Below are 16,901 nucleotides of genomic sequence, written 5' to 3'. Positions count from 1 at the left end.
TGCAGAAATGTCTATTTAGGTCTTCTGTCCATTTTTTGATTGGGTTGTTTGTTTTCTTAATATTGAGCTCCCAGCAGCCCAGCAGCCTTATTTTTAATAGCCAAATATTGTAAACAACCCAAATGTCTATCAACAGGTAAACTGATTAGAAAACTGCAGTATATTCATATAATGTAATGCTACTGATCAGTAAAAGTAACAAAATATTTTCTTGTAACAGCTTTAGAGAGATGTAATTTACATACCATAAAATTCACCCATTTAAAGTATACAAGGCAAAGGTTTTTCGTATACTCACAGAGTTGTGCAAACCATCACCACAATCAATTTGAGAACATTTCAACACCCCACAAAGAAAACCTGGGTACCTCCCTGGTGGTCCAGTGGGTAAGACTCCGCTCTCCCTATGCAGCAGGCCCAGGTTCGATCCCTGGTCGGGGAACTAGATCCTGCATGCATGCCGCAACTAAGTCTGCATGCCACAATGAAGCACGCCGCAACTAAGACCCGGTGCGGCCAAAATAAGTAAATAAGTAAATTAAAAAAAAAAAAAAAGGGCTTCCCTGGTGGCGCTAGTGGTTGAGAGTCCGCCTGCCGATGCAGGGGACACGGGTTCGTGCCCCGGTCCGGGAAGATCCCACATGCCGCGGAGCGGCTAGGCCCGTGAGCCATGGCCACTGAGCCTGCGCATCCGGAGCCTGTGCTCCGCAACGGGAGAGGCCACAACAGTGAGAGGCCATGTACCGCAAAAAAAAAAAAGAGTAACTTTAAAAAAAGAAGAAAACCTGCACACCTTCAATTTTCCCCCCAACTTTTGCCCCCAGCCCTAGGCAACCTCTAATCTACTTTCTGTCTCTATACCTTTGCCAATTCAAAACATTTCATTAAAAAATGGAATCATGCGATATGTGTTTGTGTGTGTGGCTGGCTTCTTTCACTTAGCATAATGTTGTCAAGGTTCAGCCATGCTGTAGCATGTATCAGTACCTCATTTCTTTTCTTTTTTTAAAAATTTTTATTTATTTATTTATTTGGGTGCGTTGGGTCTTCGTTGCTGCACTTGGGCTTTCTCTAGTTATGGCGAGCGGGGACTACTCTTCGTTGTGGTGCGCGAGCTTCTTACTGCGGTGGCTTCTCTTGTTGAGGAGCGTGGGCTCTAGGTGAGCGGGCTTCAGTACTTGTGGCTCATGGGCTTAGTTGCTCCGCGGTATGTGGGATCTTCCTGGAACAGGGCTCAAACCCGTGTCCCCTGCATTGGCAGGCAGGTTCTTAACCACTGCACCACCAGGGAAGTCGCTCATTTCTTTTTATGGCTAAACAATATTCTATTGCATGAATATATCACATTTGATTTATTCATTCATCACATGATGGGCATTTGGGTTGTCTCCACATATTGACTATTATGAATAATGCTGCTATAAACATTTGTGTACAAGTTGTACGCACATGTATGTTTTCATTTCTTTTGGGAATAAATGTAGGATTAGAATTGTTGGGTGAAATGGTAACTCTCTGTTTAACTTTTTGAGGAACTGCCAGACTGTTTTCCAATGTGGTTGTACCATTTTACATTCCTACCAGCAGTGTATGCGAGTTATGATTTTTCTACATACTCATCAATACTTGCTATTATCTGACTTTTTAACTATAGCCATCCTAGTGGGTGTGAAGTGATATCTCATTGTCGTTTTGATTTGCATTTCCCTGATGACTAATGATGTTAAGCAACTTTCCATGTACATTTGTGTATCTTCTTTGGAGAAACGTCTATTCAGATCCTTTGCTCATTTGCAAAATTGGATTGTTTGTCTTTTATTGTTGAGTTGTAAGGGTTCTTTACGTAGCGTAGATATAAGTCCCTTATCAGATGAATAAATTATTAATACACCCAACAACACGGATGAATCTCCAAATAATTACACCAAGGGAATTCCCTGGCGGTCCAGTTGTTAGGACTCTTGTGCTTTCACTGTCGAGGGCCTAAAGTCCCATAGGTTGTGCAGCACAGGGAAAAAAAAAAAATTACACCAAGTGAAAGAAACCAGACAAAAAAGTGTAAATACTGTAGACTATGTAAAATTCTAGAAAATGTGAAATAATCTGTAGTTACAGAAAACAGATCATGGACAAGCAGAGGGAGAGTTTTGGGGGAAGTGCAGGGAGGGAGGGTCTACAAAAGGCCACAAAGAAACTTTTGGGGGTAATGTCTATTTTCATTATCTTGACTGTGGTGATGGTTTCATGGGGGTACACATAAAATTTATCAAATTACACACTTTAAATGTGCAGTTTATTGAATGTCAATTAACCTCAATAAAGCTATTTTAAAAGAGTCCAAGGGAAAAAAAAAAAAAGAGTCCAAGGGACTTTACAATCCTCTATTACTATTTTTTCACCCTGAAAAACTCCCTCCCAACTGTACTCCCCCCGATTTATTTTGCTCTTCTACCCTCACCAATGTTCTCCAACATCTCCCATCCCACCTGGCTCTATTACTGGACACACCCTATTTCCTGTCACATTTATTGGTGCTTCTCTCCCTAAGGCTTCCCAGGTCCCAGGACAATGCATACTTAAGGCCCTTGCAGAATTTAGCCCAGTGTCTCAGTTCTGTTTAACGTGGTGGTTAAAAGCACAGACTCTGAGACAGACTGCTTGGGTTCCAATCCTGGTTTTTCTATCCTGACCTTAAGCAAGTTCATTAATTTTTTTATGCCTTAGTTTCCTCCTATAGAAAATGGGCATAAATTGAGTGCTCACCTCCTAGCGTTGGTGTGATGATTAAATGAATTAATGTATGTAAGATGCTTAGATCAGTCCCTGGCACGTGGTAAGCGTAGGTAAGGCTTTGCTATCATTTATTCTTGGAACAAGGATGGAGATTTGCCAAAAATTTGGTGGGCAGCTATTTCTGGGTAGAAAGAATTTTCAGGATGTATGGGAAGTAGCTTCATCATGGTTTTCTCTTTGTGGTAGGGTCTATTGCTGCTGGCCCTTCTCTTGTTAAAAAATTCTGATTGGTGACTTTTCTTTGTTGTATATTTCCCTCCATGGTACCTACAGACATTGAGGGCATGGTGAACCTGTTATTAAGGGGATACACAAAGGTAGCACGGGGCAAGTTTATCGCATAGAATTGAAATGAGCTCTAAGACTTTGAACATTTGTTATGTGAACCTGGGGAAGGCAGTGGTATACTCCAAAAGCTGTTTTTTCCAGTCATCTTTTTTGGTCAGAAATTTGGTAACTCACTCCTTGATTCATTAGCACTGTGAAAACAAGGTAGAACAGAGAGCAGAACACAGACTTATTCTGTGGATCCAGCAGAGCACATTGACCCTAGCACACCTCTCCCTGGGGGACCCCTCCTTTCTCTTTGCTTGTTGACCCAGGCTTGTAAGGCTTCCCTTTACCTAATAAAGCTTAATCCTTCACCTATGCTGAGTAATATTCTAGAATGCATTCTAAATCCTGGAAGACAATAGGTGATGACCCAGAAAGGCTCCCATGGCATGACAGAAACACACTGAGAGTCATACAGTCTATTCCTTTGTCTCAATTCCTGTTTATTGTTGACCTGGGGACTAGGATGATTCTCTGAGCAGAGAGGTCCCTACAGGTTAATTAAAAGGTGACCATATAAATATTTCCGTAAATTAAACCAAGGCAGTGTACTTAGTTCTAGCTGAATCTCGATACTAATTGGCTTCCTTTGACCAAATTATAAGGCCTTCTTTTAAAACTTTTAAAAATTTCTAAATTATTTTTTTAATTGTGGTAAAAAATGCATGACATAAAATTTACCATCTTAACCATTTTTAAGTGTACAGAGCAGTACTATTAACTATATTTACATCGTTGTGCAGCCAATCTCTGTGTCCATTAAACAACTCCCCTTTCTGCCCAGCTCCTGGCAACCACCATTCTACTTTCTGTTTTTATGAATTTGACTACCCTAGATACTCATATAAGTGGAATCATACAGTATTTATCTTTTGTGACTGGCTTACTTCACTTAGCTTAATGTTCTCAAAATTCATCCACGTTGTATCATGTGTCAGAATTTCATTCTTCTTTAAGACTGAATAATATTCCATTGTATGTGTACACCACATTTTGTTTATCCAATCATCTGTTAGTGGACATTTGGATTGCTTCCATCCCTTGGTTGTTATGAATAGTGCTGCTATGAACGTGGGTGTACAAATAAGTTTTCAGCTTCCTGCTTTCAGGGTTTTTTTTTTATTATATACCTGGAAATGGAATTGTTGGATCATATGGTAAAGGCTTCCTTTCTTATCTTGGAAAAAAAGCATTATTTTAATGTTAAAATGAACTGACTTTATCTTGGAATAGAAAATAAAAACTGCATGAATTTTTAAGATAAAACATAAAACTTCAAAGTTGTTTCATGTTATCATAAGCTGTATAGGATTACTCCTCATATTTTTCCTCTTCTCTCCCTTTAGGGCATCTTTAGTGGAAAGTTTGAAAAGCACTATTTCAAGACAAGTGGATTTAAAAAGGCTTTCATCAGGATCAGGAATGTAAATTCAGTACTTGCCTTAATACTGTGTCCCCAGAAGAACTTTGAATTAAATTGTAACAGAAAGTTTGAAGGAATCACATACTGTTTATGTACCCATCTCTAAACTGTATGGCTGTTAGCATAACTGATGCCATCTTGGGCCCATTCAATTCCTCCTATTCTTCCACTGACTCTACCTAGGGCTGACCTGTATAGTAAACTCTTCTCTGTCATCAAGGGCTTTGTAGTTATAGATATTGTTTAATGATCGTTAGGTCTAGGTGGCCTTTATGCTCTATTCGTCCCCAAACAGTGATGAAAACCTTCACTGCTATATTCCCGGCACCGAAGAGACTAGTTACCTATTCATAAATCTTGGCTCAGGAATGCACTTCTTGTTTCCAAGTGTATAGCCCCTAACCCTAGGTTAATTATGAAATTGTCCCAATGGCATCTTGGCGGTGCGGAGTGCAGCTGTGAATGCTTCTGGATCGTTATCTGGCCAATCCCACCCTGTGAGTAAGTTACCGTATGATAAACTGATTCATTGATTATATGGAGCTACTGGCATCGTTTTTCAGTCTCAGGATACCTTCTCAGTTCAGTGGGCACTTTTTTCCCTCCATCCTCCAAAACTAAACTCTTTTGGGTTTTCTTAAATAATACATAGATTCAGTGCTGCATCTTTTCCTTCTTTCATCCAGGTGAGAAATGGGCTCTTTTAGATCCTTACCATTTATTCGTTACATTGGCATAGATGCCAGACAAAGAAATAAAAGCATCCCAATTGGGAAGGAAGAAGTAAAACTATCTCTATCTGCAGATGATATGATCTTGTATATAGAAAGTCCTAAAAAATACACTAAAAAACTTTTAGAACTAATAAATGAATTTAGCAAGTTTGCAGGATACAAGATCGATTGTATTTCTATATACTTACAGTGAACAATCCAAAAATAAAATTAAAAAACAATTTTATTTATAAAAATAGGAATAAACTTAACAAAAGAAGTGCAAAACTTATACTCTGAAAACTACAAACACTGTTGAAAGAAATTAAAGATCTAACTAATTGGAAGAACATCCCATGTTCATGGATTGGAAGACAACATTGTTAAGATGGCAATACTCCTCAAATTGATCTACTGAATCAGTGTAATCTCTATAGTGTCTCAGCTGAGTTCTTTGTAGAAATTGACAAGCTGATTCTAAAATTTATATTGAATTTTAAGGTACCTAGAATAGCCACAATTATCTTAAAAAAGAAGAAAGTAGGAGAACTCACACTTCCCAATTTCAAAATTTAAAATAAGGCAATGGTGGGAATTCCCTGGTGGTCCAGTGACTAGGACTCTGTACTTTCACTGCTGAGGGCGCAAGTGCAATGCCTGGTCAGGGAGCTAAGATCCCACAAGCCATAGAGCATGGTCAATAAATAAATAAATTAAATAAAATGGAATAAGATGAAATAAGGCAATGGTGATCAAGACAGTGTGGTACTGGCACAAGGATAGACATAGAGATCCAAGGAATAGAATTGACTGTCCAGAAACAAACCCATACATCTATGAGCAACGGACTTTCAACAAGACTGCCAAGACCGCTTAATGGAGAAAGAATCGTCTTTTCAACAAATGGTGCTGGAAAAACTATATATTCACATGCAAAAGAATGAAGTTCTCACACCACATACAAAAATTAACTCAAAATGGATGTGTTGGGCTGCACCCCGCAGTGCTGCAAGCCCTGTCTTGCAGCTTCAAGACTGAAGAAAAAAGAGCCAGGGGTCAGTGACAAGAGACATCAGGGGTTTAATGGAGCAGGGAGCTAACATGTCTGAAGCAAGGTCCTGGAGTGACACCCCACCGTGCCCAGCAGATGGCAGGCGGAACATGGCAGTGATCTTCACTACCAGGGGAAGAGGGAGATTACTAGTTATAGGGGGAATTGATGTCAGGTTGGCTCATCAGTTGCCAGGGCAACCAGCAGAGGGGCACGCCCCTCACTGCCGCTTTGATAAACTAACATAGTGGCGATAGTTCTGATCTAAAGATTAGAACAATCACTAGCTGGGGCCAGGAGCAAGTACATAGGCATTTACTAATTAGGCTCTATGATTAAGAGGGAGGGTCAGTCATGTAAGCAGGGTGTAGGTGAGGCAGGGACTGGTGGAGCAGGGGATGTACAGAGAGCAAGAGAACAGCCATCTTGGGTCACCTGATCATACAGGATACAAGATATAAAACTATAAAACTCTTTGAAGAGAACATGGGGTAAATCTTCATGACCTTGGATTTGGCAAAGGATTCCTAGAAATGACACCAAAAGCATGAGGAGCAGAAACAACAAATAGATAAATTGGACTTTATCGAAATTTACAAATTCTGTGCTTCAAAGGACACTGTCTTAGTCCATTCGAGCTGCTATAACAAAATACCACAGACTGAGCAGCTATAAACAACAGAAATTTGTTTCTCACTGCTCTTGAGGCTGGCCATCTGAGATCAGCGTGCCAGCATGGCTGGGAGAGGACCCTCCTCTGGGTTGCAGACTTCTCATTGTGTCCTCACATGGCACAAGGGGCTACGGAGCTCTGTGGGGTCTCTTTTATAAGAGCATAATTCCATTCATGAGGGCTCCACTCTCATGACCTAAGCACCTCCCAATGGCCCTATATCCTAATACCATCACATTGGGCATTACAGTTTCAACATATGAATTTCAATGGGAGCACAAACATTCAGCTCCCACCATCGAGAACGTGAAAAGACAACCTACAAAATGGGAGAAAATATTTACAAATCATATTGGATAAGAGACTTGTATCCAGTACATATAAAGAACTGTTATAACTCAATAATAAAAAAGATAACCCAATTTAAAATGAGCAAAGCATCTGAATAGGAATGAAGTATTGACCCATACTACAGGGTAGATAAATCTTGAAAACATCATGCCAAGTGAAAGAAGCCAGTCAAAAAAGGCTATATAATATATGATTCCATTCATATGAGATGTGCGCAACAGCGAAATCTTTATGTAGAGAACATACATTAGTGGTTGCTTAGGGCAAGGGTGGGGAGAGAAGGGCATGGGGAGAGGAGTGATAGCTAAAGGAGATGGGGTTTCTTTTGAGGTGATGAAAATTGTTCTAAAATTGGTGATAGCTGTACATATTTGTGAATCTCCTAAAAATCATTGAATTGGACACTTTAAGTGGGTGAATTATACCCTATATGAATTATATCTCCATAAAGCTATTTAAGAAAAAAAAGAGGGGGAGGAGTTTATTAGAAAGACACAGGCTCATGTAACCCTAGGGTGGGGCTGAAACTGCTGGGCCCTCAGAGGCCCTGGAACTCTAGCCCAGAGGAGGAGTCCTCACATAATCCCTAATTTACAGCATCAACACCACCCGGGAGTGCCTTAGAAAAGCAGATTCTTGGGCCACACGCAGACCTACCGAATCACATGCTCTGGGGGCAGGGCCCAGAAAACAGCGTTTTAAGGACGCCTCTACATGAGGGATGCTGATGCAGGTTCAAGTTTGAGAATCACTTGAGCACTGTGTAGAAGCCAGGAAGCTTCTACCTCACCTCTGTATGTGTTTCTTTCAGGGCACATGTATCCTCTGTTGTTACAGGCAGATTTTCTGCACTGCCCATCCTCTCCCACACCTCACAGCAGTCTTCATGATAGGAAATGGCCACCAACCATTCCCGAATTTAAATCTCTTTTGGACCACTAGCCAAATTGTGACTAGCATCCACTTCCAATTGCAAATTCTGGGGGAGGAACTCAGGGGGCCCAGTTTGTGTAAGCAACCTCTTCAAGGTTGTTCCCAGTGTAACCTTTGAATGGAGGAAGGTTGGGATTGGGAAGGGCGAGTTCCCAGAAAAGAGGTGACAGAAGCAGGAAAAACAATGGGTATCCCTGATGGGAGGCAAGAGAAGAAAATCTAGGATGATTAACCATTGTCGTTTGCCTGGGACTTTCCTAGTTTTAGCACTGAAAGCCTCATGTCCTGGGAAAACCCTGGGTCCTGAGCAAACTAGAACAACTGGTCACCTGAGAATTGAAGGGTGGGGCGGGAAGGGAGGGGCTTTCACTTGGGGGTGGGCACAAAAGGGAGAGAAGGAGCTTGTAAGATTCTCAAGTGAGGGCATTTAGAGATGTTGGTGCATTTTTGGTTGTCGCCATGACTGAGGTATGCTACCAACACTCCACAATTCTGACAATGCTTGAGTCAGACTTGCACAAGGAAGAATCGTCCTGCCCCAAATGCCAGTAGCTCTCCTGTTGAGAAACCCTTCCATGACAAAATGAAGGCACGACCAGCAACCTAGCTGCACATTAGAATCACCTGGAGCTTTAAGGTACCAAGATTGGAGCCCCAGACCTAGCCCCAGGGTTTCTGATTTAACTGGTCTAGAGAGGTACCCAGGCATCACCACCCCAGGTGATTTTTTTTCTTTTTTTGGTGTAGGATATTCGTTTCGGCATGTGGGGTATTTTTTGTGGCACGCAGACTTCTTAGGGGATCTAGTTCCCCGACCAGGGATCAAACCCGGGCCCACTGCATTGGAAGCACTGAGTCTTACCCACTGGACCACCAGGGAAGTTCCTCCTCCCTCCGCCCAGGTGATTTTAATGTGCAGCTGGGTTGATAGGCACCATTGAGAATCAAAGTGACATCAGGGAGGGCTGAGCTGTGGAAGTTGAATTCTTGGGAGGTGAAGTATTGGGGCACAGGGGGAAGAGGGAAGTTGGGATGTCTGAGGCTGTAGAGCGATCTAGAAGGCTGGAGAACAATGATGAGGGCGTTGGGTTTGTTCATGGAAAGAGGCCCTGGAGTCTGGATCCAGCAGCATGGAACCAGAGCAGGTGCGTGCTCAGTGCCTACTAAGAGTAGAGTGGGAGGGAATGTGGATCTAAATATCTAAATTCTTCCAGAAGCAAGAGCCAGCTGGTAAACACTTTGACCCCAGGAATCACGGAGATGCAGGCACTGTGACAGGTGTGACAGTGTTTACTGGTGCTTGGCTGGTGGAGTAGCCGAGCCTTTGGCTTGTTTATAGCCTGGGTAACTCATTAAGCTACCGTTCCTCCTGTATTTGAAAAGCCTGTTGGTTTGGGGTAAAAACTTGGGATTTCTAAGTACCTCAATAAGACCAGAAGTGACAGTTTGACTCCATATTTTTGTAAAATGGTAATTACGTCACAGTTGTTTACAATGAGCCAATTCCAAAGCACTTTCACGTGATCCTACTTGGTGCTCCTTGTGTGTTGGATGGGCAGGTATCATGCCCCTTTTTCCAGCTTATGAAGGTAGTTACTTGGCTAGAGTCATATGGCCATAAAGTGGTGGTGCTGGGACTGGCACCAGGGGGTCTAATTTTTAGGATAGCCCTCTTTCCACCATGCTGTACAAGAGAGAGTTATTTTTTTTCTCCCTACAGCCAAATGGAGTCTTCTGCATTTGTGAGGGAAGTGTAATCTGTCAGCCTGGGTGGGTTACAGTTTGACCCATATCATACCAGCCCCAATGTATTGCTTAATACCCTGAGGTAAAACTGGACTAAAAGTCAAAAACCTATGGATATAATATGACTTATAGAAATTAATCTTGTTGGGAGAAAGCTACTTTTCCCCTCCTCTATGTCTGGCTTCCAAAGAGAAGAGTTCAACGGGTGAAGGAAGACTTTGTGAGGGATTAAGGAGAAGGAATCGGGGCAGCTTGGACCTTTACTGAACTGTGTATGTTTTTTCTCTACCATTGCCCCTGGGTTCTCTGTACAGTATTTTTTTTTTTATTTTTCTGAAATGAATTTCACCTTGTTAATGTTCAGAAAAATTCAAACCTATTCTGTTTTCCCATCCCTGTTTATCAGAACTGTCCCTCAGGACATCCGTCTTTAAACTTTAAAGGCTCCTTTTGACTGTGGACAGTTAATTTGTGCTCTCCGTATTCCATAGAAATTCATGATCTCTATTCACCATCCTACTCTCCCAGGCCCTCTCACCAGTTTGAATTTGCTTTGCAAGTGAAACTGGGGGAAAAGCTGGCCATGACCGAGGGCAGTTCTGAGCTGAAGAACCAGACAAAAGCAGGTGATATCCTCAGCACGTGAGCCCTGAATGTGGGTTTAATTGAAGGAAAGAGGTTTGTCCAATGCTGGGTTTATGGCCGTCTCAGGTTGTGCATCTGGAGGAATATGGTATAGAATATGTGCCCTATGGGTTGAAGTTGGGCCAGGAGAGGTCTGTGCTGTGCAGCCTTTTGGCAAACAGCCACTAAGATTCAGTCACACTGGCTCCTGACAATTATGGCTTCAAGTTTATAGTGTCACTGTTTGGAAAAAAACACCTGTGTTGTTTTAAAAGTGAAAATAATCATTATAAAGAAAAATTCAAATCATAGAAGCCTTATTAATGCATTTAACAAATATTTATTGTGTCCCTGCCATATGTCAGGCACCATTCAAAGCACTGGGGATATGAGAGTGACCTAGAGTCTACACGTTAATGGAGGGAGTAGCCAAAAAATAATAAAAATATGGAATATGTCAAGGGGTGATGTTATGAAGAAACACAGACAGAAAAGAAAGTAGAAACCACTCAAAACCCCATCCCCCAGGGCTTCCGTGGTGGCGCAGTGGTTGAGAGTCCACCTGCCGACGCGGGGGACACGCGTCCGGGAGGATCCCCCATGCCACGGAGCGGCTGGGCCCGTGAGCCATGGCCTCTGAGCCTGCGCGTCCGGAGCCTGTGCTCCGCAACGGGAGAGGCCACAACAGTGAGAGGCCCGCGTACTGCAAGAAAAAAAAAAAATCCCATCCCTGGAGATAGTCTTTGTTAACATTTTGTTGAAAATCCTTCCAGACCCCTCTCTACCTATATAGAAACATAGATATAATTTCATGTCAATGAGTATTTTCACATGCTGAGTCATAATCTGTTTCTTTTTCCAATAATATTTTCTGACATCTTTTCATGTCATAAATAAAAATTGACATAATTTTTTTCCAGTTTGAATTTTTTTTAATTTGGAAATTTTCAAACAGAGTAGAGAGAATGGTATAGTGACCACAATTACCTGTCTCCTACATTTAATAATTGTTAACATATTTGTTTCATCTATTTTTGGGGGGACAGGGCTTATGTCTGTTAAACTAAATTACAGACTTCGTGAACATCTTACCTGTTCTGTTTCTACACCAGTGGGGTGAAGGACAAGTCAATTCTGACACTACCTGGAGTTAGTATCAGACTCCACAGGCTTAAGAGCTCAGTCCCCCTCAAAACTGCCTTCACATCAAATGTCAGCCTTACTTCAGGGGTCCCCAGGCCACCTAAACTACTGACCAACTGGCTACAAATTCAGGGGTTCCCACTACCCGCACAGGTTTGATAATCTGCTAGAACAACTCACAGAACTCCGTTAAGTGCTACACATATAATTAAAGATTTATTTAAAAGGCTATACATAGCAGGAGGTCTGGGAAGAAGACAGAACTCCCATGCCCTCTCTTGGTGGAGTCAGGGTATATCACCCATCTGGCATATTAACCTGTTCATCAACCAGAAAGCTCTACTGAGCTTCAATGTCCAGAGTTTTGATCAGGGTTTCATTACTAGGCACAGATGATTATATCAGTGTTAAGTGATTGCACTTAATCTGGTCCAAAGTTGCAACTCTCTAATCACACGCTTAGTCTTTCAAGTGACCAACCCCTATCTTGTCTTTTCATTGTTGAATTCTGAGTTCTTTATATGTTCTGGATACTGATCCCTTATCAGATATTTGATTTGCAAACATTTTCTCTCATTTTGTGGGTTGTCATTTCACTTTCTTAATAGTGTTCTTTGACACACACAAGTTTTTAGTTTTGATTAACTAAACTGATGAACTAAAATAGATAAATTGGACTATTTTCCCTTTTGTTAATTGTGCTTTCGGTGCCATATCTAAGAAACCATTGTCTAATCCTAGGTCACGAAGATACACTCCTGTTCTCTTTTAAGAGTTTCATACTTTTAGCCTTACATTTAGGTTCTTTTTTATTTTTGGTATATGGTGCAAGGTAGGTCCAACATCATTCTTTTGCTTGTAGATATTCATAGACCTTTTAAAATGAGTTACTTGTCTTTCTTTGCATTTGGTCTGTAAACTCCATGAGGGCAGAGACCAAGGTGGTCTTACTAAATTTTTAATGAATGGATGAATTAGGCAACCAAAATATCAAGTTTTTTTCCTTTTGTCAGAAATTATATCAACTGTGTACAGTAACACTGTTTTCATTGTGATATTGGTATTTAAAATCTTTTGACAATAACAATTCAGAAATAAATTAATATAGAGGATGATAGGGATTGTACAACTTAACAGGCTTTGGAGCAAAACATTTGGATTCAAATCCTGATTTTCATTTAAGAAATGTATAACCTTGGGCAGATTACCTATTTCTTATTCCTTAAAATGGGGCTTTACTTTGTATAATTGTTAAAAGGATTAAATAAGACCTCATAACTACAGTGCTTTACACATTGTAAGCATTCATCAAACGGTGGCAGTTAATTAATTAATTAATTTTTGGCTGCATTGGGTCTTTGTTGCTGCACGTGGGCTTTCTCTAGTTGCAGTGAGCGGGAGCTACTCTTCGTTGCATTGCACGGGCTTCTCATTGTGGTGGCTTCTCTTGTTGCGGAGCACGGGCTCTAGGCACGTGGGCTTCAGTGGTTGTGGCTTGCAGGCTCAGTAGTTGTGGCTCACGGCTCTAGAGCGCAGGCTCAGTAGCTGTGGCACATGGGCTTAGTTGCTCGGCGGCACATGGGATCTTCCCGGACCAGGGATGGAACCCGTGTCTCCTGCATTGGCAGGCAGATTCTTAACCACTGTGCCACCAGGAAAGTCCCAGTAGTAGTTGTAAGGCCAACTGGCTCGACGCAGGGGAACACAATCAGATTCACAGGTTGCATCACACCGAACCTCTCCGGACCACCCAGTTCCAGGAACTGACCTGGGAACTTTGAACCCAGCCCAGCCTTCCCGCCTTGCGAGGGGCGGGACTAACGGTCCCCCAGGATACCCGAAAAGACCATCAAATAAGGAATACCCTGCGCCCTCCCAGATTCACCACACCCCTTTCCCTTCTTCCCCTATAAAATCTTGCCCAACCCTCGCCCGGGTGCGACTTCTCTGGCTCCTTTCTCTCGGATCAATGAACCTCGCCCGGGAGCGCTCCCTAATAAAGCTCACTTGAAGCTTTCCTGTTTCGCGGTGCCGTTTGTTAAGATCCGACCTTACAGTAGTTACTTATTATTGCAAAGGAGAAGCAGCAATGTTTGGAAATTTTCTCCTTAGTACAGATTCCAAGATTTATATTTTCTTTTGTGAATTGAGAATTGTTATACCATCGATGTTTGATTCGGAAAGAAAGGCACACACAAAAACACAATTCAGTGTGTTTGTGCAAATACTCTGGAGTCAGAGCGTCCTGGGCAATAGAATGAAATATCTTTTTGGGTGTCAGAATTTAGTGGAAAGGGGCTTCTAGGCATTTTGTATTTATTTCAGTGGCACATTTTTCAGGTTTGTACAACAGTTATTTGATTACGTGTCTGTCTCCTCCATTAGGGTCTGCATACAAATCTTGTCTTAAATCATCTTTGAATTTGCAATACAGTGGACACTCCACAGATGGTTGAATTGCTGCACCTTGTCCACGGGGGTCCAAAAGGACTCTATGTAGAGGAATGGATAAGTCGGAAGGAGGAGGAAAGACCTCGGATCCATTGCCAAGGAGAGGAGAGCTGCACAGGTGTGGGAGCCACGAGGGTCCTAAGGCTTCAGTCCGACGCAAAGAAGTAGAGAACCACTTCTTTCCTTTTCCCGGCCCGGTAGGGTCACTTCCGGGAGGGGGAGGCGAGACAAGAGGAGGCGTGCAGGGAAGGAAGCAGTTTACGCCGCACCAGGCGGAAGTGTGCCAAAGGTTTTGGTGCTGCCGCTTCCGGTCCGGGTAAAGGCTGCTGAGGTATGCTGCATGGTCTGTGTCGGGCCGGGACAGCTTTCTGAGGGCAAGTCACCGGGTCAAGAGGCGAGCACCGGCGTGTAGACTCAGAAGTCTAGAGTCTAGTGGTAAGATCGGAACAACAACCAGGAACTTGAATACGATCTAACCTCTGTTTCCGAGGGGGTAACTTCAACGGGGAACCCCTCTGCCCTGGTAACGGCCAAAGAGGAGATGGCGCCAGTCAGGGAGCGGCCGTGGCCGACAAAGTGAGGAAGCGCGAAGGCGGAGCAGCCGGAGAAGCCTCGGGAGAAAACACCAGAGCCATCGCTGCCGCCACCGCCGCTACCACCATGGAAGGAGCAAAGCCGACATTGCAGCTCGTGTACCAGGCAGTGCAGGCGCTCTACCACGACCCAGATCCCAGCGGAAAGGAGCGCGCCTCGTTCTGGCTTGGGGAGCTGCAGCGTTCGGTGAGGGGCCGAGAGAGGCCATTCTGCGCCGCGGGGCAAGGGCGGGGTGGGACCTCGGCTGGAGCCGGCGCCCGGCCGTTGGCCTCCTTAGGTCTTCCTTGGGGAGGAGCTGCTGCCGCGGGGTGGGGCTGCGAAGCTACATCTACGCGGCTTTTCGGAAACTAGTTGCAGCTGGCCGGTCGCGAAGTGGCCCTTTCCCCACCCCGTAGAATCTGGTTTGTAGGTCCTGTACTTCTCGCTCGTGGCTTCGATCTGGTCCTCTAAGTTTCACCCTTGCTACTACTTGTTTCTTAGGCCTTGCTTTTCCGTTTTGTCTTTCTTCAACCAAATCCAAGCCCAGTCTTTCTCTGTCTTCCACTTAAGGATGTTTTATCCGTCTCTCTTCGGTGTCCAGGTGTTACTCCGGCAATTTCTTCCCACTCATAGCCTTACATCTCACTGTTTCTTGCTGCTTTTCACTCTAGTTTGAGTACATTATTCTCGAAACTTCTCAGGTTTCTAGATCCTTATACACGTGAGTTTTCCGCGTGTTTTGGAGTGCAACATAACGTAAAGAAAAAAAATCAATTCTCGTTTCAGAAAATCTTTGCAGTTCTCATTTTGCAGCATATTGGTTTTCTAACCTTCTCTTTCCTCTGATTTTTAGCTTCTTTATAAGATACGGGTATCGTAGCTGCCTTGATTATTACAGATAATTGTGTCAGCATCCAATGAGGGGTTAATTGCAACCTATTATACTTATTGTATTTCTGCGTTCTTTGAATCTCGTGTATTATATTTCCTCCTCTAATTTTCCTACTTACCCTTGCAGTGCTTTAATTCAGTGTGATAATGTGTACTTGGTCATATTGCTGACTTTACCTTTCTTATTTTTGCATTTTATATGCCTAAGTATGTTTTAAAATTTGCTCCTTCCCCTTCCATTTCTTTTTTTAAACTCATAACTAGTACTTAAAGATGCTCTGCCCTTTTGAATCAGCTCCTAGGCTGTGAGTGCATAATAAGTATTTAAAAATTTGCAACTTTGAATATTACACTTAAAAAAAAATCGGGAACCCAAGTCCTGGGTGAAGAGAAAGGAAGAGAAAGGAATGGGGAGAGAAAGGAATAAGACTGACTGTAGGCTACATGGGAAGAGAAAGGAATAAGACTCACTGTAGGCTACACAGGAAAATCATTCATATGTGGTCTGTCTTAGTGTTTAGTTAGTTTTTGTGATCTGGGGAGCCACACGTCCCTTATCTTAAAGTTTTCAAAGTAAAAATAGGAGAAATGCTACACCATACCAAAAGTCAGCCTTCCCTACTAAACCTGCTTATTGCTGTATGTATTTTAAATCAGTATTTTAGTGCTTACCATGTACCAGCAACTGCTAGGTGTTGGTATATGGAAATGAACCAGACAAAAAAAATCTTTGCTTGGCACAAAAACATCTTTGCTTGTGATGTTTAAACGAGTTAATACCTACAAAGAGCTTAACAAAGTTCTTGGAACCTAGAACTCAAAATATGTTAGTAATTGTTATTTAAATATTAGTCACTTAGTTTCCACTAGTCTCTGTTACAGCCTTACATCATCACCATCATCATTATTATCAGTATTTACAGTCAGGTCCCAACAGGAACAGATGGCACACTTGAAATAGGCTAATTTGAGGAGGGTTTGTTTTATAAAGGTACTGTTTATAAAGATGTGGATATAATGGGGTACCACAAAAGATGGTGTAGTACCCTGTAGCCAAACTGTTAACAGCCCTAAGCTGTTAACAGCCAGAAGAGGTAAGAGAGAGAGTGGTTACTTCTTGGACTCTCAGGAGAAGTATGGAGTTGGCTGCCTTGAGAGGAATTGTAGTTTTCAGTGGAAGGGGCATAGCCAGCATGAGGTGAT

General features: G+C 42.5%; 1 protein-coding gene across 3 annotated transcripts in view; it reads left to right on the top strand.

Moving 5' to 3' along the window:
* Positions 1–14,453: 14,453 nt before the first annotated feature.
* Positions 14,454–16,901, top strand: part of TNPO3 (transportin 3) — an 82,125-nt gene continuing 79,677 nt past the window's right edge. Inside the window, exon 1 of one of the 3 annotated variants that reach the window (XM_060020863.1) lies at positions 14,454–15,014. In XM_060020863.1, the coding sequence (XP_059876846.1) occupies positions 14,895–15,014 (120 nt within the window). In that variant the 5' untranslated portion in view covers positions 14,454–14,894. The remainder of the gene's footprint in view (positions 15,015–16,901) is intronic. The other 2 variants (XM_060020861.1, XM_060020862.1) reach the window with 2 other exon arrangements.

Source organism: Delphinus delphis, chromosome 9 (genome assembly GCF_949987515.2).
Source record: "Delphinus delphis chromosome 9, mDelDel1.2, whole genome shotgun sequence".
Classification (NCBI taxonomy): Eukaryota; Metazoa; Chordata; class Mammalia; order Artiodactyla; family Delphinidae; genus Delphinus; species Delphinus delphis.
The sequence above is the reverse complement of the archived record's forward strand: the minus strand, read 5'-3'. Positions and strand labels throughout refer to the sequence as shown.